The sequence below is a fragment of the Gracilinanus agilis genome, chromosome 1 (genome assembly GCF_016433145.1).
Source record: "Gracilinanus agilis isolate LMUSP501 chromosome 1, AgileGrace, whole genome shotgun sequence".
NCBI lineage: Eukaryota > Metazoa > Chordata > Mammalia > Didelphimorphia > Didelphidae > Gracilinanus > Gracilinanus agilis.
In genome coordinates, this window is record NC_058130.1 from 407,115,327 (window position 1) to 407,141,808 (window position 26,482).

Sequence of the window (26,482 nt, forward strand, 5' to 3'; positions counted from 1 at the left end):
AAGGTAGGACTTTTAAGCTATGAGGTTTTTTTATTCTACCTCTTTAACTTCAAGAATTCACAATTTAGTGACTATGAGTACTCCTCCCACTGATCTAAATTATAACTCCTCACAACTATCTTCAAGTATTGCTATGGCCAGAAAATTCATTGCACTGTATTCAACCTGGTAACAAGATTCTCTTTCCTTGGATAGCTTGTCCTTGGAATATGAACACAGTTTGTCACTGAATTCTTCTAGGTTGTACAATTTGCCAACTTTTGTTCACTACTTTAGTCTTCAAGAATATTCATGACAACATGAAGCATTTTATTAATTAGGTAAAAAGTCACTGAGTAAAAAAGCAATCTACCTCCAGGTCAAGATAGTATTTAGACCAGTGATGCCAAACTCAAATGGAAACTGATCCCTGGGGTCCCACATTTTGATTTATTAACCTACAAATTACCATTATCTATCTTCTGTTATATTTTTATTTCTTTTGTTAAACATTTCTCAGTTAATATTTTGATTTGATTTGGTCTTCAGTGGGGCCAGAAATTTGACATCTGTTGTTTAGACCAATATCTATTCTAAAATACTGCTCATGATTTCCCTCAATTTTTTTTCTTTTTTAATATTTTAGCAGGGCAACTGAGGGAAATGCTAGTTCAAAGAAAAATATATTTAATTAAACAGTATGTCAAGATAAGTAACAATGGAAATTTACCACCTCATAATCACAGAGGTATATTTTCTCATCACTGGTAAATGATACAACATGTATTTAGAGGGCAAGTGTGTAGGAAACACGTGTAACTAGGGCAACATGTGTTGGAAAGAATGTAAATTTTTGGAAATTCATGTCTATGGAACCAATGTAGCCAAAATATCTTGGGCTTCTAGGGCTCCATTTTCACTGAGACTTCTATATGCCTCTGATACTATAACTTGCTTTCCTAAAGAGTAGATGATACCATTGCATGGTCTGGAAATGCCATTAGACTAGGAACTGTTTTCTCTATTGCTGCAAACTGTAGAATATGCACTTCTTTCTATTCTCTCCATTGTGCTATCACCTGATGCTTCTCTGCTAAAGTGGAGCTGCTATGTAACTTTTTTTCTCTAGTGGGAGGTAGTCTCAATTTTCCAGGACTAGTATCAGCCTTTTTGTGATTCAGACCTATAACCAGTCAGCCAAAACATTTTTAAGCTATATATATATATATATATCCTGGTAGAAGGAGTATGGCAACAAATTCATTAATTTATTCTTTAAGCATCTATTGATCCTACCACATGTGAGATGATATGGGAGAAGATAAAGATGTATAATTCATTAGCTTAGCCCTCAAAGGGCCTCCAATTTGTGTGTATGTATATGTAGATAAGATGTATTTAAAAATAACTTCAATACCATTTAATAGTGTGAATGTGCGAGAGGGATAAAAATAACATGGCTAGGAATTTGGAGGAGGGATGGATTACTTAGAAAAATGAAGAACGCTTCCTTTATACACCTGCCTAACCAGAAAAGGATAGTAGTTATGACACAAGAATAAGAATAGTAGGGGGCAGCCAAGTGGCTCAGTGGATTGAAAAGCCATGCCTAGAGATGTGAGGTCCTGGGTTCAAATTTGACTGTAGACATTTCCTAAGTGTGTGACCTTGGGCACTTAACTCCCATTGTCTAGCCTTTACTACTCTTCTACCTTGGAACTAAAACACAGTATTGATTCCAAAATTGGCGATAAAGGTTTTCCTTTTTTTTTTTTTTTTTTTTTAAGAAAAAAAGAATAGTAGTGGAGAAAACCAGTTACAAAGAAGAAATAAAATACAAGAGAAGGATTAATAATGCAGCTCATGGCTTTATATTTCTGTACACAAACTACAGGTCCTAATGAAAAAATCAATTTGACTATATTGGTAGCACTGAAATTTGGTGTAATGCAACTCCTGAACAGAATATGATTATAGAAAGGTTCACTTTATTCAAAAGGAACAAATTAGAAGAAGGGCTTGTAGAGGAGAATATTAAGAGATATGCCTGGGAATTTCTGTGATGTCCAATGTCAAAAGGAAAAGGAAGTGATGATATGATAGGAATATAGCATACAATACCCAGGCAAAAGGAGAAACTGTAATAAGTTCAGGAAATATATTAACAAATCTATCATGGAGGTATGTAGTGTTAGAGAACTATGAATATTTAAGCCTCTGCTAGGTTTCTTTTTTTGCTAAATGCAGTGACAAATTCTTAATTTTGACGAATCTGATGGGGATGGGGATGTCAGATGGGAAACATGCCTCTCTTCCAATCAGTAAATTTTCAGTCAAGCAGCTGAGGAGCCAGTTGTCTCAGCCAGCAGCCTTCTATGTCTTCTATCCCCAGGTACTTCAACCCTTTTTGTGCTCAGCTTATTCTCCAGCATTTTCTTTTTATACTTCTTTTTTCATTTGTGTGCAAAACACAGTTCCATATTGGTTATTGTTGTAAGAACAAAGCCATACACAACCAAAACCCCAAAATAAAACCATAAATACCCTGATATGAAAGATGACTTCAAGAGTTCTTTCTCTTATATTCCCCAATATAAGTCTTTCAGGATTGTCCCAGATTATTACATTGCTGAGAATGGCCAAGTTTTCAGAGATAATCATTGTCCAATGTTGCTGTTATTAAGTACTTTTTTTCTCTCACAATTCTGCTTACTTCACTCTGCATCACTTCCTAAAGATCCTTTTTAGATTTTTCTGAAATCATCTTGCTTATCATTTCTTAGAGTACAATAGTATTCCATCACCAACATGTACTTCAATTCATTCAGCCATTTCCCAGTTGATAGACATCCCCTCAATTTCCAATTCTTTGCACAAAAAGAGTTGCTGTAAATATTTTTGTACAAGTAGATACTTTCCCCTTTTGGTCCTTTCCCCTTTTTTATTATCTCTTTGGGATGCACTAATACCAATAGTGATACTACCAGATTGAAGGGTCCTATACTTCTTAACGGCTTCAAATTCAGACTATCAGTGACTCACTTAAAAAAAATAAAACTCTGTCAAGTAAGCAGTCCAAATGTACTATGAATTTCTACTAAACCAACGAGAAAGAACATGTTAATTTTTTCTTTTCCTTTTTTCTTTTACATATTTTTGCCAGAATGCATGTAGACACAATTTTAATAAGTATTTTCTGACATTTTTTGATCCATATTCCACCCCCCCAACTCTCCCCACTACCTGAGCTAGCAGGTAATATGATATAGGTTGTATATGTGCTATCATGCAATACATATTTCCATAGAACATGTTCATTTAAAGCAAAAGTTAATGAATTAAACTGCTTCTCAAGATAAGTGACAAGAAATATTTCCCCAGGGGTGGCTAGTGGCTTGGTGGATTGAGAGCCAGTCCTAGAGACAGGAAGTCTTGGGTTTAAGTCTGGCTTCAGATACTTCCTAGGTGTATGACCCTGGGCAAGTCACTTAACCCCCACTGCCTAACCCTTACCACTCTTCTCCCTTGGAACCAACACATAATATTGATTCCCAGATGGAAGACAAGGGTTTAAAAACAAACAAATAAAATCTATACTCATACACTTCCTAGCTGTGTGACCCTGGGCAAGTCACTTAAACCTCATTGTCTAGCCCTCACCACTTTTCTGCCTTGGAATGAATGCATAGTATTTATTCTAAGATAGAAGGTATGGGTTTCATAAAAAGAAATATTTCCTTATGCCTATATAGGATATGCTATTCTATACATTAACCCATCACCAGTAGTGAAGGGTATGAATACAGAGAATATCTATGAAGAGAGAATATACACAGAGAGCAATCACATGGAGAACACACTTGATCAGGGAATGGTTGTGGGAGGCAGATGTGTCCAGACACATCTGTGGCCAGGTCATATGAATGGAGGGCACAAGAACAGAGATATGTGAGACCAGGGTGCACATGTAACTGTTGCAACTCAAACCTTGAAGGCTACAGATTCATGTGTACTCTAGTGATGTCATTTCATTGTCCTTTCTTCTGGGGCATCTCTCCTGGTTGCTGAGCTTCTCTATGCTATCATTTGATGCCATTTCCTAGAAAACAGTGGATAATCTTGTCCTGGGAGGGGTAAAGGTCTTTTAAAGCAGATCTAAGAACCATCACATGCTGTCAGGTAGGTCACAAAAACTATCAGGAATCTTTAGGGAATGATTGTTTATTTTTAACGCAAAGTAATAGACAGTCTTAGCCAGGGCCATTTTGCTGACCTTTGTTGGCTCATCATACCAGGGAGAATGTGGCAACTCACAGATAGCTCTTGGCTATGAACTAAAAGAGCTTTAGCCTTCTCTTGACAGGTCCAGGTTTACTGTACACTGTAGCTCAGGAGATGGCACTAGAGAGCATCAGATGACTTGGAAGCTTCTGAAAACCCAGAGCTGCTAGTAGAACAATCTAGAGGTTATTGGTTCTAGCCAACTGGTGAGCACTATATTAGAAAACCACTTTTCACTTTTATTAAATCTCTAAATTTCAGTTTGCATTTGACAACTAAACAAAACTTTGCAAGAATTGTGAAAAGGCTGTAACTAATAAGGTCTTCTTTAATTCTGATAATATTCCCTGATTTTAGCTAGCATTTATATAGTCCTTATTATGTGCCAGACACTCTACCAAGTGCTTTACAATTATCATCTCATTTGATCCTTACATTGACTCTGGAAAGTAGATGCTATTATCATCCCCATTGTGTAGATGAGGAAAATGAGAGAGTTTGTGACTAGTCCAGGGTCACAGAGCTAATAAGTATCTGAACTTAGGTCTCCCTAACTCCAGTTCCTGTGCCCTCTAGATGTCTCAAATAGCTTGTAAATGAACCCCCAGGCAAGAATAAAAGGAAAAAGTGAAGCTGGAAAGGTCAGCTTCCATCTTCTTGTCTTTCTCATGCACATCTGCCAATAATAAAATGGTTTAATTTTATCCATTCTGGCCATCCTCCCTGAGCTTCCTACAATAAAACAGGAGTTAAAGGAATCAGTCCTGTCATGAAAAACACCCTTTTCTCTAGTATCTCCTGGAAGTCTATGAGAATATTTCAGTAGATTAGTGAGACATACCATCAAAGCAAAGGACTGGAGATAAAACAGTAGAGGAACCTAATAAATCCAAGGAATTACCACAGGTCGTTTGGGGAAGCCTGAGTCCTCTATTTTCTTTTCCAGGGATAGAGTCTTTATGTTTTGTAGAACCACAGGAACTCCTTGACAGGCTCATTATTTGTCCCAGAAACTCCACATTCTCTTCATATGTATATATCTCTTAATCTGGCTAATAAGTAATATTGACAACGGTGCTGAAGGACAGCTCCAACCAATTGAATGTGGAGGATCTTGTTCATAAAATGAGGTACATTTTTTAGGGAAACTACTGCCACTTGACCTGGCAGGTCTTAAAACAAAAAATTCATAAACCCCTTCTTCTTCTCCTCTTCTCCCTCTCCCCTCCTCCTCTCTACTCCATCTTTTCTTGTCCCTTATCCTCTCTTTTGTCCCTGTCCTTCTTTTCTCCATTCCTCAGTTCCCAGAATGTGCTTTCTAGCCTAAGAGTCACTAAAAGTCATAGCACAAGAGACACAACAAAATGGAAGTTTTTTTTAAAATTTGAGAATTTAAAATACTGCTATATTTCTAGGGTCTGACATAGAAATTGATTTATTATCTATTTTCTTCCAATTGATGTATACGAAACATAGATTTTACTTCTCAGAGTAATATCCTCTGTGTGTATGTGTAAATGAGTTTGTGTGTGTGTGTGTGTGTGTGTGTGTGTGTGTGTGTGTGTGTTGGTGGCCACATTGTCTTACCCTTGGAAACTCTGGTAGTTAAAGGATAATATTTAAAGTTAGAAAGGTCTTTAGCAATATTCCAGTCCAATCTTTCCATAGGACTATAGATCTAGAAAAGGAAGAAACTTGGTGGGGAGGGAAGAAGGAGAAGGGAATAAATATTTACATACAATGTACTGCAGGCCAGGGACTGTGCTAAGTACTTTATAAATATATCATTTGGTTCTCACAATAACCCTGTGAAGTAAATGCTGTTATTATCCCCTTTTTATAGTTGAAGAAATTGAGGCAAACAGAACTTAAGGGACCTTCTCAGGGTCAGTTAGCTAAGAAGTTTCTGAGGCTGGATTTCAACTCAGGTCTTCTTGTCTTCAAGTCTAGTATTCTGTATCACCTTGATGCTTATAGCTCATCTAGTTTGGCCCCTTCATTTTACAGATGAGGAAACAGAGACTAGAGAGATTAAATGATTTGCCCAAAGTCATATAAGTCATAAGCAAGAAAGTTAGGATTCAAATTCTAAATTGAATGTTCTCAATTAGAACTCAGGAGTAGTGAAGTGTGTCAGTCAGGTATTGATTTTGATTGGGGCTGTTTGTGTTTGATGAGATTTTAGGGAACTCTCCCTTTTGTAAAACATGCATTTTTTGAAATAAAGAACAGGTAGAGTAGGGGAGTCAGACTTAGGGTCAGTTATTCCCCCATGTGTTGTTCCCTTTCTTTGTTCCAGTAAGAGGAAGCTGCCAAATGAGAAAGTCCCTTCCTGTTCTAAGTCCTATGATTCTTTGAACATGAGGAGGAGCCAGTTTAATAGTTTCCTTCTTTGGTGTTCCACTCCCCTTCCTCATACTCTCCATGCCTATTCTTACCTCTGTGCCTTTTCTCATACTATTCCTGCCTCATGGAATGTTCTTTCTTATCTTCTCCATCTTTCTAAATTTTACCTATTCTGCATGTGTTGTTGCTTTTCATTCATTTCAGTTGTGTTTGACTCTCTGTGATCCCATTCAGGGTTTTCTTGGCAAGATATTGGTGTGGTTTGCTATTACCAGTTCATTTTACAGATGAAAAAACTGAGGCAAACAGGGTTAAATGACTTGTTCAGGGTCACATAAGTAGTAAGTGTCTGAATTCAGGTCTTCTGACTCCAGGTACTCTATCCATTTAGCCACCTAGCTGCTATCTCATCTACCTTTTGAATCCTTCCTTGACCATCCCAGACCACAGTGATCTCTCTTTTTGTGGCATTTAGCTATGTGATGAATTAAAACTTATTCCTATATTGTCCTGTTATCTTCTAGTTTTTAAGAACTATTTTTAGAAAGAGCATAGGAGAGTAGAAACTGCACTAAACTAAAAGTAGAGAGTTCTAAGTTGTAAGATTAGCTCTGCAAGTTAGATGTGCCACTTTGGGCAAGTCACCTCCCCTTTCTGAACCTCAAATTCTTCATCTGTAAAATGATATGTTTGTGGACTAAATCAGTTCTAAGCACCTTTCTAACTCCAACAGTTGTTCTAACTCAAAGATATTTTTCATGCATTCAAAAAAGCATTTTTAAGCATCTACAGTACACCAGGCTTTGTGCTAGGTGCAGTGAATACAGAAATAAAAAAATGGAATAATCCCTACCCTCAGGGACAGAAAAATTAGTATTGTCTAGCAAGTATAGTATAAGCTCCCTGAAATTAGTGACCGTTTTTACTACTATTTTTGTATCATCCATAGCTCCTATTATATAGTTGGGCACATGCCAAACATACAAGAAATACCTGTTGACTTACAGAATTTCCTTTCTTTTGCTAGAGCCTCTCTGACTGTTATTGGAACCCTGGTCTTTGTGCTCATCCAAGAAATGTCCAAATATGAGCCTTTGCTCACCTGGAGGAAAATAGGTCCAGAGAGCTAGCCTTACAAAGACCTGTCAGATTTCTACTCTTCCCTCCCAGTCACCCCCTTCTCCTCCTCCACTGAACTGGGTTTCTGCTCAAGTGGTATCTTGATCATACCCCACAATGATAGTGCCTAAACCTGATGAGAATTCAGTTGCTTTCTCTAGGGTGGGGACTGGCACTGGAAGTCACAGAATGGGAGTGAATCCACATTTTCCCTAAGGCATTCATGTTCCCTGTTCCTGTTGGCAGGATTTGCAATTGAATTTGGTGGCGTCCTGTCAAGGAAGTGATTAAAAGCTTGGACAATTACTGCTTAGTGTAGAAATCACAAGGGATTAATTGGGAGTAAGTTTTCCAGCTTTAGCATTAACCAGCATTTCCCTTCATTTGATGTTCCACGTTGCATTTACTTAGCAAGTCGCTTAGGATGGACCTATGTTTGCTAAGGCTATTGAAGTAAAATAAAACCTCATTTTCTTTATAATTTGTTTTCTTCTCCCTCTTTCTACCTTCCCACCATCTCCTCATATCATACATATATTGGTGTAGTGGAAAGAGCATGGGATTGTTTCAGGAAAATTTAGATTCTAATCCTAACGCATCTTGCACATCACCAAGAAATATTACTTTGATAGATTCTTAATCTCATAGATGTGGGTACTCCCTTGATTGATGAGCATCTCAACCTACTCATATCTTTGCATTTGGATGATTCTTAGTCATTTCCTGTCATAAATTTTCCATAGAATGCCTACTCAGTGAGTTAGTGGTTGTCTTCTAAATCTTTTAATAATTAGTGGATACTAAGGCCGAGGCTCTCCTCACTCTTTTCTAGGTCATATATAACCTTAGTAATAATGCCTTTTATGCTGCTTCTCATGGACCAGCTATAATTGGTATAAGGTGAATGCCCTTTTTGTCTTTCAGAGAGATTAAGGGACTTGCCCCAGGTCACTTGCTATGGGAATAGTGGTCAACAACTATAAAACTAAAAAAATTGAAATTGTTGGCCACCGTTCCCATTGTTTTTTTTAAACCCTTACCTTCTGTCTTGGAGCCAATACATTGGCTCCAAGACAGAAGAGTGGTAAGGGCTAGGCAATGGCAGTCAAGTGACTTGCCCATGGTCCCACAGCTGGGAAGTGTCTGAGGTCAGATTTGAACCTAGGACCTCCCGTCTCTAAGTGTATCTCTCAATCCACTGAATCACCCAACTGCCCCCTCTCATTGTTTTTGCAATACTACTCTCTCTAGTTTTCCTACTGATATACCTGAGGCTTCTTAGTCTTCACTGGCTTATCCCCCTTCTCTCAAACCTAAGTATGGCTTTTCCACCAATCTCTATCCTAAACCATCTCTCATGAATCAGTTCCCTTAATGAGTGTATTAAAGTCATTGATACCCTTTTCATTGCCCACTCCCAAATCAATAAATATAGCCCTCATTTGACCCTTGAGCTACATAGTCTCACACCTCCATCTGCCTGCTCAATATCTTCTGGATGTCCTTTTGTCACTTCAAAATGAACATGCTAATAGCTTCATATCTTCCCATTGAACCTGCTCTTCCTCCCACTTTCTTTGTCTCTGTTAATGGTACAAACATCCCACAGTCAATCAGACTTGAAATCTTAGAGTCATCCTTGGCCCTTCCTTCTTGTTTGTTCCCCACACCCAATCATTTGGTATATGGTGTGGACATTCTCTTTGCAGTATCTCATAAACTACTTGTTATGGGTACACACTTGTAATTCCTGCTATTAGGGATTCTGAGAGTGGTGAATCTCTTGAGCTCTGGAATTCTTAGCCATGGTGGGCTAAGCCAACTGAATATCTACACTAAGTTTAGCATTGACATGGTGAAGCCCAGGAAGGAGGGGATTAGGAGAAATAACCAGGTAGTTTAACACGGGGGAGAACTGGCCCATGTCAGAAATGGAGCAGATCAAATCTCCTTTTGCCAGTAACAATAGGTCTGGCACAATGAGTAGTATCAACTTTCATCCTGGTTGAGCTAGGAAGACTCAGTCTTTAAAAAATTTTCCCTTATAATATCCTAGTCCCTATTACATTTATTTCCTAAGGTGAACAAGGATAAAGGAAAAAAAAAGTATATCTTCTAAAATATTTATAGCAGCTCTTTTTGTGGTAGCAAAGCACTGGAAAATGAAGGGATGCCCATCAGTTGGGGAATGGATGAACAAGTTGTGGCATATGATTTTAATGGAATATTATTGTGCCATAAGAAATAACAAACAAGACGGTTAACAAAAACATCTTGAAAGGCTTATACGAAGTGATGCAAAGTGAAGGGAGCAAAACCAGGAGAATGTTGTATACAGTAACATTAATATATAATTAACTGTGAATGATTTAACTATTTTCAAGAAGGTAAGGATGCAGACTACAAATTCCAACTCCAAAGGACTCATGATGAAAAGGGATATCTCCTGCCATAGAAGGAACAGACAGTTTGAATGCAGACTGAAATCTAGCATTCTTCATTTTATTTCCTCCATGAAATTTTCTCTGCTGAGAGAATGTGTCCTGTTTCACAATATGATGAACAGAAAATATGTATTACATGATAATATAAGTATAACCTACATCATATTACCTGCCTTTTGGGGGAGGGGGAAAGGGTGGAAGAAAAATATGGATTGCAAAACTTCAGAAAATGAGTATTAAAGATTGTATTGACATGTAATCTGGAAAAATAAATATTAAAAAAAATTAACAACCCCCTCCACTCAACTTCTCTTTCTTTTTTCTAAAGGTGATCTGTGAATTTTTTCAATTGGCATTTCATTTTTTTATGTTCAGACATTTTGAGCAGTTCTTTTCTATTATTTCCTGCATCATGGTGTTAAGGATTTTTATCCTTTTGTGTCCTTTTGGATTCTTCTATGACCCTTAGGTTGTTTCTACATTTCACGGTTTTAAGTTCAGTATGTTTTGCTTTAATTGTGTACATTTTCTTTTCATATTGTTTTTTGCTTCTCTTCTAGATTGCCCTTTACCTCTATCTATTTGCTCGTCTAATTTTTGTTTTATCTTTTGCCTCTTTGGTGAGGCTTGTCATTGCAGATTCATATTTTTCTACTCTGCCCATTATTTTTGCTGTCTAGGCTATACATCTTGCTTTCATAATTTTCATTTCTCTTTTGAATCAGTAATCAATAATAGTTTGTTGTAGTTCCATGTTTTCAGATTCCACAGGGTCTTCTGTCTCATTAAAAGTTTGATCCTTTTCCTTATTTTTGTAGTACTTACTCAGAGATGCCTAAAATTATTTAATAGACCTGGTCATGTTTCCTTTTGTTTTAATGGTTTCCCCTGTTATTTATCTACTTATTTTTATGTTTGATTTTTCTTTTCCTTGAAATCTTTGGGACCCTCCCCCAACCTTTGCCTCATTTCCCCCTATTGTTCATTTTCTGGTCCCCTTTCTTCTGTCGTTTCCTTGGGGAATGTCTCAGCATCCTCTCACTGTGGGCAATACGTGATTTACTAGCCTAGGTCTCTGCCTTAAGAGATTTTTGGGTGGCCAGAACTGACCCCTAGCTGGATTCTGTGCTTTTACCCTTGAGCTTAGTGGAATACTCCATACCTCCCACACCTAATGTCCTGACTTGCTCCCTTTGTTCCTTAGCTCTTTGGCTTGGCTCTGGCAGTTAGGAGCTTTCCAACACTGGTACTATGGGGTTTTCTGTCCAAGCACAGGCTCTGCAGGTGCTACAGGGTTGTCCCTCCTTGTACAGGTGATTTAGAGCTTTGCAACACTATTGTTACTGAGTAGTGGCTCCTGAAGGATTATGGTGGTGCTGATTGTCTCATAGTCAGATTTCTGCCATCTAGAATCTGGGTCTCCACAAAACAGAAAGGAGGAGGATTCAAGGTGTGGGAGTGGGAGTTGGTTTTATTATTCTAAGTCTTCATCATGTCCTGGATCTGCTAGTGGAGTCTCACTATGGGTAGCATGGAAGGTGGGGAAGAAGTGATGAGTGAACTCAAGGGCAATGGACATTAAATTAGTTCATAGTTTTATTTTCCACCTTCTTTTGGATTCTCTGTGTGTTGGACCATAGAGAAAGTTGAAGTTGCTTAATCTTAGGCATCTGATTCCTGTTTTTGGTGAGGGCTGAGAGGTCAGAAAATGTCTAGCCCTCCATCTTGTTGCTCATATGACTCACAGGTCCAGACTTATCTCTTTTATATGACTCTTCTTTACTCATGCCACTACTGTGCCAGTTATAAAGACATAAAGGATAGGGTAGAATGTTGGACTTGGAGGAAGAAGACTTGAGTTCAGATCTTGCTTCATATACACTGTGAGACCCTGAATAAGTTGCTTAACTTTTCTCAGTCTCAGTTTCATTAATAGAGATACTAAAAGCACTAATCTCACAGGGTTGTTGTGTGGGTCAAATGAGATAATATGTGTAAAGTACTCTGAAAACTTTAAGTTATTATATAAGTACCTTAAGGTACTATGCAGATGTTAGCTAACTGACAGATGCTGGCCAATACTATTAGCTATTATACTAGTGAGGAATAGGAGCCTAGGATAAACCTTGGGGGACACCTGTCTTTAGGGTGTGTGATCTGGATGATGAACCAGGAAAGGAGACTGAGAAATAGGGATCAGGAAGATAGAAGGAGAATCAGGAAAAAGCAATGTCATGAAAATGCAGCTAGAATGGAGTATCCAGGAGAGGGATATTATAAAATAGGACATTACAATACAGTTTGGGAGTTAGACATGAACAAATAAAAACTTAATAGAAGAATTAAATGCAATAAAAGGCAGTAATACAATGTGTCACAAAGAAATACTTCTGAGGTAGTGGTATCAACAGTAAGAGGAAGAGATCAGGAGAAAATGTGCTATGGAAAAATTCCTAGACTTGGGGCAGCGAGGTGGTTCAGTGAATTGAGAGCCAGGTCTAGAGATGGGAAGTTCTGGGTTCAAATGTGACCTCGAACACTTCCTAACTGTTTGACCCTGGGCAAGTCATTTAAGCCCAAATGCCTAGCCCCTACCACTCTTCTGCCTTAGAACCGATATTTAGTAAAGATTATAAGACAGAAGATGAAGAGTTTAATTTCTAGACTCATGATGAAAAATACTATCTACCTCCAGAGAGAGAGAACTGATAAACTCTTAAGTGCAAATCGAAATATAGTTTTTAAAAAACTTTTTCTTGCTTTGTTTTCCTTTTGCCCATGTGTAATTGATATCTTATTGCTTACCTTCTCAGTGAGTGGAGGAGGGTTGGGAGGGAGAGAACTTAAAACTGAAAACTTAAAAAAATACAAATGTACTTTTTTAAACAAGCAAAAAGAAAGTTTCTTAGGTATTTGTCTTGGTGTCACTACTAACTCAGTGCTTGCTCTTGAGTAAACTGATTCCATTTGGGCTCCTCTTTTCTTTTCTGTAAAAAGAGGGCACAGGATTAGATGATCTCTACACTCTTTTTCGGGCTTACACATTTGAATGTAAGCTCCTGAAGGCAGGTACCGTTTTGTGTTTTGTTTTTGTATTCCCTATGCTTAGGTAAAATGCACAAAGTTTGTATTTAATAAATGTTTGTAGAATTTAATTCCAGTGTGCTTTTGTGGGCTCAGGAAAGGTGTCATGGAAGAAGTAGGATCTGAGTTGAGCCTTAAAAAGTGGGTAGGAGTTAGATAGAGAGTAGGAGGGAGAGCATTCTGCAGGAGTAAGTGAGGGAAAGGACACATGAAGAGGTGTAGAGATGGGAACATGGTGTGTCATACTTCCTTTTCCAAATCTAGTTCTCTCTTTGTGAATTGGATGGTCCACATTCCTGGAGGGGTCACAGGATGTGATACTTCCCATTTAAAAGAATCTCAGCTGGGACACCAGACACTCTCTGAGAAATGAAATCCTTTGGGTTTCACCTTGTTGCCTGCCACCCAGCCAATGGCTCTTTAAATCATGCTCAGAAGAGCCAGTTGTGGACATGGGATGTGTTCTGGGTGGAGAGAAGAGGTCATGCCTGACTTGGGGAAGACGGGAAGCAGACAAAAATTTTATGGGGCACTGAAAACTGGGAGAGGAAGATTTGTCCTCAGAGATTGATCTTTCTGATTTATGAGGCCTGTTCAGGCACAGCTAATGTCTTACTCAACCCTCAGTTATGTGTGACTGGAGGAACCTAAGGGTTTCAGTTGTCGATTCCCTATGAACAATGGGCAAAATGGACTGGAGCTGGAGGCAGTGTCTTCCTTATTATTAGAGATTTTTGAAAAAAAAATTAGTTGACTGATATATATGTTGTAGTTGAGGTTTCCATTGGATTAGTTGGTTTCTGACACAAGGGAAGTACATAGTACAGTAGGAAAAGCGCTAACTTGGGCTTCATGTACAATCTCTGACACATATGATCTAGGTGACCTTGGGCCAATCACTGAATCGACCTGGACATCAGGTTTCTTGGCTGTTAAATGAGGGAAGAATTGGACTAGAAGTGAGCCCTTCTAGCTCTAGAATCCAGCTTTATGATCCCATGATTTCTTCTAGGTCTGGAATTCTGAGATAGTGTGTGCTGAGAAACCTTGGGTTCCTATCAGTGGTATTTGCTATATTAGTGGTACCAGTATTAGGCTGACCCTCAGGGATGAGAGAAGAATTCCCAGAGTGGGGAGATATGGCATCCATGGAAATGGGAGCATCAGAGACTTGAAACAACCTTTGAGGTCTCACACTGCAGATACTCTGAAATCTAGGATTCTATCTTACTGCCACCCAGAGGCATTTCTCTTTATCAGAGAACCCTTGATTAGGTTAAAGGGATGGACCACACAGTGGCAGACTTGTAGGCAAAGATAATGTGCCAGGAAGTCTTTGCCACCATTTTACCCACATGAGAGAACCAGACTTTTATGGGAGAAATGGGGCCATGCAAATCTCTGTTACTGTGTGCATGTCTCTTTCCCCTGCCCTTCTTGGCCTCAGATTCATACATTTGAATATGACATTAGTGTTTTGAAAGGTAAGTTTCTTTCGCTTCTTAGATCTTTAAAACAACTCACTCAACTCTGCCATTCTTTTAAGTTTCCATCCTATATTTCTCCTTCATTTTGCAGCCAAACTCTAAGAAACAAAACAAAACTGTCTGCACTTGTTTTCTTTATTTCTTCTTTGACTCACTTTTTACCCTTTGCAATCTGACTTTTGACCTTATTACTCAACTGAAACTGCTCTCTCTACAGTTACTAGCAATCTCTCTCTCTTTTTTCACTTTTTAAAAATTTGTTTATTTTTTCAAATATTTTTCCAAGTTTACATGATTCATTTTCTTTCCTTTCCCTCTGCCCTCCCACCTCCTGGAGCCGACAAGCAATTTCATTGGGTTATACAAATGTTATCACTTGATGCCTATTTCCATGTTATTCATTTTTTCAATAGAGCAGTCTTTTAAAACCAAAACACCAAATCATGTACCCATATAAACAAATGATAATTTATATGTTTTTCTTCTGAATTTCTACTCCCACAGTTCTTTCTCTCGATTTGGGTAACATTCATTCTCATAAGTCCCTCAGGATTGCCCTGGGTCAGGTATTGCTGCTAGTCCTTCCTTCCTCTTGTAGAAGAAAGTCCATTACACTGGATTATTCCACAATGTTTCACTTTTTGTGTATAGTATTCTCTTTGTTCTGCTCATTTCACTCTGCATCAGTTCATGGAGGTTCTTCCAGTACTTATAGAAATCCTGCAGTTCATCATTCCTTATAGCACAATAGTAGTCTAGTACCATCATTTACATACCATAATTTGTTCAACCATTCCTCAATTGAAGGAAACCTCTGCATTTTCCAATTTTTTTGCCACCACAAAGAGTGTGGCTATGAATATTTTTGTACAACCCTTTTTTATTATCTTTTGGGGGTACAAACCTAGAAGTGGTGTTGCCGGATCAAAGGGCATGTATTCTTTTAAAGTCCTTTGGGCATAATTCCAAATGGCCTTCCAGAATGGTTAGATCAATTCACAACTCCACCAGGAGTGTATTAGTGTTTCAATTTTGCCACATCTCCTCTAACATTTATTATTTTCCTTTACTGTCAAATTGGCCAATCTGTCTAGCAATCTCTTAATCACCAAATCTGATTGTTATTTCTCAGTCTTCCTCCTACTTGGCCTTTCTGAAGCATTTTCTACCATTGTACACCCCACTCCTCCTGGACATGCTTTCCCAGCTAGGTTCTTATACCATTGCTTTCTTTTCATTCTTCTCTCACCTCTTTGGCCAGTTCTTCTCATCTCTTTTTTGCTATATAATCATCTAAGTCTTTCTTCTAACTGGATTTTCTCACAAGGCTTTCAACTGGACCCCTCTTCTTTTCTTTCTCAAAAGAAGAATTTTAAATTATTATCAGTTATATGAAATATTGTTCCAAATATTAATAATAAGAAAAATGTAAACAGAACAATTTACCTTATATTTATCAAGTTGGTAAAGATGACAAATAATGGAAATGTCATTGGAGGAACTATAAGAATAACAGACCCATTGATATGCTGCTGATAAAGCTATGAATTGGTCTAACCATTCTGGAAAGACATTTAGAAAAAAAGGTTACTAAAATGTTCATTTTCTGACCCAAAAGATGTTCCTGAGAGCCATGTAGCCCCAAAGCATCAAAGACAGGGAAATAGGTCCCCAGATACATGACAGCACTTTTCTGTAGTGAGTAAAATTGTTAGCAAAGTAGATGCCTATCAACAAGGAAATGGCTAAACACATTTTGATACATGAAAGTAATGTTGTGAGAAGTGATGAATTTGATGAAAGATCTCAGAGAAATATGGGAATATATCTTTATCTTTATATCTGTACAGATGCAAAGAGACATGGAGTGATGTAAGAGACAACATTTGGGGACAACATGTACAATAGTGACAATACAAATGGAAAAAAAACAGTGAGTCACTGATAGTCTGAATTTGAAGCTGTTAAGAAGTATAGGACCCTTCAATCTGGTAGTATCACTATTGGTATTAGTGCATCCCAAAGAGAAAATAAAAAAGGGGAAAGGACCAAAAGGGGAAAGTATCTATTTGTACAAAAATATTTACAGCAACTCTTTTTGTGGTAGCAAAGAATTGGAAATTGAGGGAATGTCCATCAACTGGGAAATGGCTGAATGAATTGAAGTACATGTTGATGATGGAATACTATTATACTCTAAGAAATGATAAGCAAGATGATTTCAGAAAAATCTAAAAAGGATCTTTAGGAAGTGATGCAGAGTGAAGTAAGCAGAATTGTGAAAAAATGTACTCAATAACAGCAACATTGGACATTTGTTGAATTGCTTTCTTTAAATTTGATTTTTTTAATATGAGAAAGCTCACTGGGCAGAGAACGGAGGATATCTTTGGAAATGAGTGTAATATGACCTGGCTTTGTGGACATAAAGACAGCAGTAAAATTTTTCAAAAAAAGAAATATGTAGTGAATATCTGGAAAAGGAAGAGTAATTACAAAGAGCCAGCATTGCTTTGTGACAGACTAACCTTATTTTCTTTTTTTGATGGCATTACTAAAATGAGAGAGCAGAATATTTAAGTAGCTCATCCCAATCTTGTGGAAAAGATGGAATGATGTGGCCTAGAAAATAGTACAATTAGAATGAGACATTGATTTTTGGACATAGCTAATGTGAAAATTTTTGTTTCTGTTGGATAAGTATGCTTATTATAATTTATTACATATAACAAATCAGATGTATCATATTATTTTGAGATATTATATTATGCTACATATTTAAAAAGTACAAATAAATGGTAACTCCCAATACAACTAAATAGCTTTGGAAATGGTTGAATGGTACATTCAAGAATTAATTTTTCATTGTCAGCATAGAAGGGGATCTCCAATGGAGTGTCTCAGGAATCTGTTCTTATCACTATGCTACTGAATATTTTTATCAATGGCTTAAATAAAGGCATTCATTCACTTATCAGATTTCAAATTACATCTACCTGGGAGGAATACATATATATGTATCTATATATCTATATCTTTATATATCTATTTTTTTTTACCGAATGATGGAGGATCTGAAAAGATCTTAATAAACCAGTATTTGCCTCAAGCTAATAAAATGACATTTATCTTATATTTGAATGAAGAAAATTGACTTCTCAAACATAGGGCAGAGAAGGCATGGTTATTAGTAGCTTGAAAAATATCTGAAGGTTTTGGTGGACTGCAAAAATGATATGAGTAAGTGGTGTGACATACAAGCACAGACTAAAATGATCTTGGGCTACATTAAAGGAGGCATTGCTTTCATGAATAAAGAGGTGGGGGCAGCTAGATGGCTCAGTGAATAGAGAGCCAGGCCTGGATACAGGAGATCCTGGGTTCTAATATGGCCTCAGACACTTCCTGGCTATCTGGTATTGGGCAAATCATTTAACCCCAACCTCCTGAAACTTACTGTTCTTTTGCCTTGGAACCAATACTCAGTATCGATTCCAAGACAAAAGTTAAATGTTTAAAAAACCCCAAAAGAATAAAGAGGTGACAATCCCTCTGTCATCGACCTTGACCAGACCACATCTGGAATATTGTGGTTTATTCTGGACATCACAGGATATTTATAACTTTGGGAATTTTTTGAGAAAGGTGATGAGGATGGTGAAGGATTTTGGGTCCATGTCAGATGAAGATGAGTTAAAGCAACTGGGGATGTTTAGCCTAGATAAGAGTGGGGATGATGACTGGAGGGAGGCCTTGAACACAACTCTTTGCAGGTTGTCTCTTCCTCTAGAATGAGAGCACACAGACACACATACATATACGTATGCATAGATGCACACAGCCACGAGAGAATCTGTTTTGTTATTTGTTATAATGAATTTTTTTCTTTTCTTTTTTTCCCCCAGTGGGGTGATTGGTGGGAAGGAGAGAAAATAGATTCTTGTTTATTAAAAGCATTTAGAAATAGAGAGGGGAGGTGGGGCTGCTATAGATGTGGAATGTTGTATGCACTTTTATAGGAGATTGTGGTATTGTTAGCTTTGGTGAATTGTTTTCCTTTGTTCCGAGAGAGCTCCCATGGAATGAGGGTAAGCTGGAAATTTTTGATAAAAATAAAATATGTCAATCAAACTTAAAAAAAAAAAGGAAATTAAAGTTTTAGTTTTCGTTCTGCCACGATGTTCTGGGTAACCGTAAGTAAGCAATTTAACGTCACTGAGCCCGAGTGTCTTTGCTTATGAGAGGGTTGGATGACCTCTTAAGTTCTCTTCAAACAGTAAACCTTCAATTTTGTCATCTTGTGGTTTTTGGACCCTATATTTGTTCTGTCAGTAAGGGAAGGGTAGTTTGGGCCACCAGCCATAAAAGGATCTCTTGGACTAAATGGTTGCGAAGGGTATTCTCAACTCTAAAACCCTCTGGGCAAGGTTTATGCTAGGTAGAGGCAGGATCTACCCTGACTCCAGGGTTTTCTACCGGTGAGTTAGGGAGAGGCTTGTTTGCTTACACTTCACATTCCAAGAGCTCCAGCTTGAGTCTCAGAGTTCTCTAGCAACCTCCCCGGAGGTGGTTGTCTCCCCAGCTCCCTCCTTCTAGTCCATGTCTGCCTCAGAAAGTTCTGGAGGCAGAAAGGACCTCCCCTTGTGCCAGCCTTCCACTCCAACCCTTCCAAAGGAGCCAGTCCAAAGCTCTGTCCATGCTCAGTAGTGTTTGGGATTTCCTGGTGTTCACTCTAACGATGTGACTCACTTCTCCAAGACAACTTTTTGCTGTCTGGGAGATTTAATTTTATCACATTTTCCCTGAGTATGAACCAATATTTTCCCCTCTGCATCATTCCTTCCTCCTAGATTCCTTAAATGCTACTAGGACATATTGTCTAGATGGGAACCAAGTGACCACCCAGCCTTAAATAGGAAATAAGCTTTCCTGTTTGTTTGTTTGTTTTTAATTTGCCCTCAAAGCCAGATTCCATCTGCAATAGCTATTTTCAAGGCCTTGCTAAACGAGAATTCAATGTATTTAATAGCATTCCCCTTGGCACTTTCTGATCTGAAATATTTTTAGACTGATTTGAACCTCTTTGGGTTAGAGGTTGTATGACAGAGTAGAAAGAAGCAGGGCCTGAGGGTCAGAGGATTTGGATTCAAATCCTAGCACAACCTGTGTGATCTTGGAAACACCACCTAATCTCTAAGAGCTCTGCCTCCTTATCTATAAAATTGGGGCAAGACTGGGCTATTTCTGGCTCTAAGTCTATGACTGAGGACATTAACATAGAATGACAGCTCAATAGTAGGTGCAAGCCCAAATTCTCCTGTGGTTAGACAGCCCTTGCTTAAGCTGGAGTTCTCTTACTTAAATAACATGGGTTGAGTGGAGAAAGTATTATATAGAGAAAACATTACCTTTATGTAGAAAAAAAGGAATGGAAATTCTGTTGCTGACTCTATTCTGACACTCAAAGGCATGATTGAGGCTGGCCAGGTAAGAGATTGGGACAACTGGATGGTACACTAAATAGAATGCCAGGGTTGAAGTCAGGAAGATCTGAGTTCAAATCTGGCCTCAGATATTTACTAGCAGTATGATTCTGGGCAAGTCAATTAACTCTGCTGGCCTCAGTTTCCTTGTTTGTAAAATGACCTGGAGAAGGAAATGAGAAACTGTTCCAGGATCCTTGCCAAGAAAAACTCAAATGGAGTCACAATAAAACACGTTCACACACACAAAAAGTTAGACGATTGAAACAACTCGAGAACAAAGTAAGAGATGGGTAAATGGAGTGGCATAACTAAGGACATCCATCATACTCTCTCTGGCATAGGTCAGGCATCTGGTTGATGCCCCTTGGGTAGCCCACTCTACTAGACTAAGGGGCTTCCAGGCTCTAAGTTGGATGTTGACTTGGAGGAGGGAAACCCATGGATTCCTACTGGCTACCTCTGGAGGGCTCCATTGTGCTCTTCTTGCTAAATAATAACTATCACTGTAGCAAGTTGGGTGAGATCCCATATGTGACTAGAGCCTGTGTAATCTAGTGTATAGAGCTATGCTATGCTCTATAGCATTTTCAGTTGATGAAACCAGCTGCACAATCTCATTGTCGGCAACTATTATTCAGTCACTTTTTAGTCATGTCCCATTTTTCATTGACTCCATTTGGGGTTGTCTTGGCAAAGATACTAGTTTGCCATTTCCTTCTCTAGCCCATTGTGCAGACAGGAAACTGAGACAAACAGGATTAAGTGACTTGCCCATGGTTCACACAACTAATAAGTTTCTGAGGCTGGATTTGAACCCAGATCTTCTTAACTCTAGGCCCAAACTATGTCACTTTGGGGCTGTAAACAATGCCTGAGGCTAATGTAGTCACAGAAAAACCCAGGACTTAAGACAGAGCTGACAGGACACCCAGACTCCTTAGCCAGGATGTATATTAAATAAGACTTCTCTATATAATTTGAACTTCCAATTTAAAATAGGGGGTGGTTGTTTTGGTATATTCTCATTTTCTTTCTTTGGTGAGAAGTCAAGGGATCTTCCACTCTACCCTTAGTCTCAGCTCTTGCTAAAAAGGATGAGTGTCTTCTCTTTCTTTAGAGGCAAAGCGTTCTCCTAAATTGGTCCTAGATTATTGCCATTAAATTATACCAGGCAGAGTTTTCTGCCCACCATATTTTCATTTATAGCAATAAAAAAGAGAGCAAACAATGTGGAGGGCCAGGGGGGAGGGCATGCAGCCTAGCTCATGGCTACTTGAGAGCTTTAGTGGTAGAGGACAGAAAAGATTTCTCTCCTAGATCTTTTCCACTTCCTGGAAAGAAGTAGAGACAAAAATCAATTAAGGGGTGTGTGTGTGTGTGTGTGAAGTAGGCACTGTTCTTTTAACCAAAAGACAAAAGGGGACAGAGGGATGCCAAGGAGCTCCCTGTGTTTTGTCTCACCAGTAAGACCTACCAGAGATGATGGTGAAAGGGGCTCAGAAGAGAAAGTGGCCAGAGCAAGACGCACCCCCTCTCCCAATGCTCCTCCTCCCAATGGATTCTCTTTATCTCTTCACTATAGTTTTCAGGAAGAAGATCAAGATCAAGGTGTTTTTGCTAAAATGACCTCTGGGTAAAAGTCTTTTTGGCCTCCACAGGCATACCTGACATCCAGAGCCTTATAGTAATGATCATTACCTGACCAGCTGGGAAATGAAGGGTTATGTTACTGATGGAATTTTAGATAATGGCTAGAGCACAGGTTCTGTCTCCCTCAATTATCTATGCCAGCAGGGACAGGTGGTAGCTTGGAAAATCTCCAAATAGCAGGAAATGCATTTTAGAATGCATTAAAGTGCTTTCCTTACAGCAGGCTTACTTTCTTGATCATGTTTTTTACTACCCATAAATCAATTCAGGTTGTGGTGAGGCAGAAAAGCAATGCATTATCGGGTGGAATAATTCAAATTCAGTTGAACTCAACAATTCAAAATTTGATATGGCTTTGAAGTTTATGAAGCATTTTCCTTACAACAGCCTTGTGAGACAGAGAGTACAAGTATTTAAAAAATGACAAATGCTTCAATAATAACAATAGCTAACATTTATATAGTGTTTATACCAGACATCATGCTAAGTGCTTTATAATTATTAGCTCATTTGATCCTCACAACAACCCTGAGTGGGGAGGAGGTAATATTATTATCCCAATTTTACAGATGAGGAAACTGAGGTAAATAGAGGTTAAGTGACTTATTCAGTGACATTGCTAGATTGCTAGTAAGTGTCTGAGACCAGATTTGAACTTCCTGACTCCTGGCCCAACACCATCTCCACTGTGCCAAGTAGTTGTCCTTAGTAGTTGAAAAAAAAACAACTTACTAATGCTTGTTTGTATGAAAAAAAGCTTGTAAAAATTAGTTATTTGATAATAATTTATTTAAAGCCAAGAATTAGCATTTTTTTTTTGCAATGGAGAAACACTAGAAATTTTTCTACTCCAAATAAGTATAAAGCCAGGATGCCCCTTCTGCTCAGTATTATTTGGTGTAGTTCTAGAAATGCTAGGCATAGTAAAGAGGCAAAAGGACAAAAGCAGAGATAAAAACATGGACAAAAAGCAAGTGCATGTATGATTAGCCTTATTTTAAAGATGAAAATCACAGAATCTCGTATTAGGAAGGGACCTTACATATTTTCTCTTTCTTTTAAAAAGATCAAGTAAAGTTTTCAATGAACTAAAATCTTTTTTTATTCCTTCTCACTTCCTCTACAACACCCCACCCTGCAAAAGCAAAGCAAAGCCTGTAAACAAATAAATGGTCAATCAAGACAAATTCCTGCATTGGCCATTTAAATAAAAAATTTCTCTGCTTCCTGAGTTCATCATCTCTGTTAGGAAGCAAGAATCATTCTTTATCATCAGTCCTAGGGAATCATGGTTGATAATTACAGTAAGAGTTGTAATATCATTTTGCTATGGAAAATGGAGGACAGGATGAGTTCTTAAGTCTTTCCAAGTCATCTGTCTTTATAACATTGTATAAGAAAGTATAAAACTTTCTCCTGTTTTTATTTCCTTTACTCTTCATCAATTAATGTAAGTCTTTCCAGGTTTCTCTGAAACCATCCCTTTCATAAATTCTTATGCCATAATAGTATTTTGTCACAACCATACACTATAATCTGCTCAGTCCTTCTTCAGATGATAGTCAACCCCTTAATTTTACAGATATTTGCTGCCACAAAGAAGAGCTGCTGTAAATATTTTTGTATATAGGAATCTTTTCCCTCTGATTTGGTCTCTCCAAGGCAATGATGGTGAACCTTTTAGAGGGGTTGGTGAAGTCCTCTGGCAAATGGAGAGGGGGAGGGGAACAGCCCAGCCCCCACATCCCTACAGCTTTCTAGAGATAAACTCTGTGCTGGGGCAACGGCACACTTGCTCACAGAGAGGGCTCTGAGTACCACCTCTAGCATACATGTCATAGGTTCACCACCATGGCGCTAGGGTATAGGCCTATTAGTGGTACTGCTAAGTGAAAGACAGTAACATTTTGGGCATAGTCCTAAATCACTTTCCAGAATGACTTCACCAAGATTAATTAATTGCATTAGTGTGCCTGATTTTTCCACAGCCCATCTAACTTTGATCATTTTTTATTTTTGTCAGTATTTCCAATCTGATGAATGTGAGGTGGGACCTTTGAATTATTTTAATCTTCATTTCCTTGATTACTAGTATTTTGGAACATTTTTTTCACATGGCAATTGATAACTTGGAGTTGAGGACTTTCTCTTTAATATTCTGCCAAGTGGTTATACAACTTCCACTTGAAGACATTTGAGATTTGCTCATTCTACTCTTAGACAATGCTAATTGTTAGGAATTTTCCCATTACATGAAAGCTAAATCTTCCTTGTCCATCCATTGTAGTATTTATTAGATTAATGTTAATATTTATAATTAAACTAATCATACATTAATTTATGTATAATAATATAATAAAAATTTAAACTATTCATTTTTAACAACAAAAAAGATGAGAGTAGGGGCAGCTGGGTAGCTCAGTGGAGTGAGAGTCAGGCCTAGAGATGGGAGGTCCTAGGTTCAAACCCAGCCTCAGCCACTTCCCAGCTGTGTGACCCTGGGCAAGTCACTTGACCCCCATTGCCCACCCTTACCAATCTTCCACCTATGAGAAAATACACCGAAGTACAAGGGTTAAAAAAAAAAGAGAGTGATTAAAAGTGTGAAGCTAAAAGGACTCAACAGCAAAATTTATGAGAACAGTATGAAAAGTGTTACAGTCAAGATTTTGCAACAGAGTTCTTAGCTGTTTACATTTTCTTTTACAAGAACTTGAAGATAAAATGGTTGCTGTTTGTCTATTTAAAATATTCCTCATACCTTCCAGACCTACCTATTTTCACACTAAACTAAGCATCCTGCTCTTAAATAGCATCTCATATTGCCCCAAAATTTAGTGTTCTTTTTCCACATGTTGATCTGTGCATCAACAATGCAACAGTCAGATAATGAAGACAATTAACGTACAGAGAAAAACAATGGCCAAAAAGACTGAGAATCTCAAAAGGAAAAAGAAAGGCTTTAAAAAGAAAAACTGACTATCATTTAGTCCCTTTCAGCTATCAACACCCAAGTTGTTTCATGTATAGTCATTCAAAAACTTAGAATTATTCAGATGTTTTATTTCTCTGTGCTCACCAGCTCCAGCTCTTTCAGTTTGTCCTGATATTGTTCAGCCATGTCTAAGTCTTCGTGACCCTGTCTGGGGTTTTCTTGGCAATAGTATGGAGGAATGGTTTACCCTTTTCTTCTTTAGCTCATTTTATAAATGAGCAACTTGAGGCAAACAGGGTTAAGTGACTTGCCCAGGGTCACATAGCTAGTGTCCCACCTCAAATTTGAACTCAGGAAGATGAGTCTTCTTGACTCTAGGACCATCACTCTATACACTATGGCGCCACCTAGACATCTTTACATGACATAATCTCAAAGCTCTTCAGCATCTTAGTCATTCCCTTATGGAAACCTTGGAGTTTATCAATATTCTTCCTAAAATGTCGTGCCTAGAACTAAACCTAGATCTCCAGGTATGGACTGACCACAACAGAGAGCAAAAATGCTTTTATTCCTTAGAATCTCTCTAATCTTTATAATGCCCCTTTAGTGAAGTCTGATATCACATTCAGTTTTTTGGTTGTGGTGTCAAGAGGTTATGACTCAAAATTAAGTGATGCCTTCATGGTCACACAACTAGTAAGTACTATAGCTTGGATTCTGGATCAAAGAAGACCGTATTTCCCAAACTTCTTATCCTCCCATGCATGAGAACTGACTCATGGAGAGCAATTGGGAACTATGCCCAATGGGCTTTAAAACTGAATGCCTTTTGATCTAGTAATACTACAACTAAGTCTATACCAAAAGAAATTTTAAAAAGAGGGTAAAGGACCTGTTTGGACAAAAGTACTTATAGTAGCTCTTTTTCATGGTAGCAAAAAAATTGGAAATTGAGGGGATGTCCATTAATTGGAGAATGAATGAACAATTTGAAATATATGATTGTGATGGAATACTATAAGAAATGAGGAACAAGATTATTTCAGAAAAATCTGGGAAGACTTACATGAACTGATGCAAAGTGAAGTGAGTAGAACCAGGAGAACATTACACACAGTATTGGCAATATTATGTGATGGTCAATTGTGAATGACCTAGTTGCTCTCAGAAATTCAGTGATTTAAGATAATCCTAAAAACTCATGATGAAATATGCCATCTACTTCCAGAGAAAGAACTAATGGGTTCTGACTAAAACATTCTAAATTTCACTTTATTTTCTCATTTTTTTTATTTTGAGAGCTCTTTCATAAGATGACTAATATGGAAAAATGCTTTACCTGATTATACATGTAAAATCTATATCAGATTGCTTACTCTCTCAAGAAGGGAGGAAGGTAGGAGGGAGAGAATTTGGAATTCAAAATAAAAAAGAATGTCAAAAAAAATTTTACATATAATTGGGGAATATATATGAATATAAAATGTGTGTGTATAAAAGAACCAAATGCTAGGTCTGTCCTACAGTCTACATCTAGGTTGTCAACAATAAAGAACAATATGAGGGTATGATGACTGTAATTTCCTTTGAGCCCATTCATAATAGCCTTAAAAAGTGAGACATAACTCACAAACACTAATAGTTTTTCTTAATAGTCCATTATATGTA

At 37.9% G+C, this 26,482-nt stretch overlaps 1 protein-coding gene across 1 annotated transcript in view; it reads right to left on the bottom strand.

Moving 5' to 3' along the window:
• The window catches only part of SIGLEC15 (sialic acid binding Ig like lectin 15), an 85,551-nt gene extending 60,554 nt beyond the window's left edge, over positions 1 to 24,997 (bottom strand). The window contains exon 1 of the mRNA XM_044681658.1: positions 24,956 to 24,997. Within this exon, the coding sequence (XP_044537593.1) occupies positions 24,956 to 24,997 (42 nt within the window). The remainder of the gene's footprint in view (positions 1 to 24,955) is intronic.
• Positions 24,998 to 26,482: the final 1,485 nt, after the last annotated feature.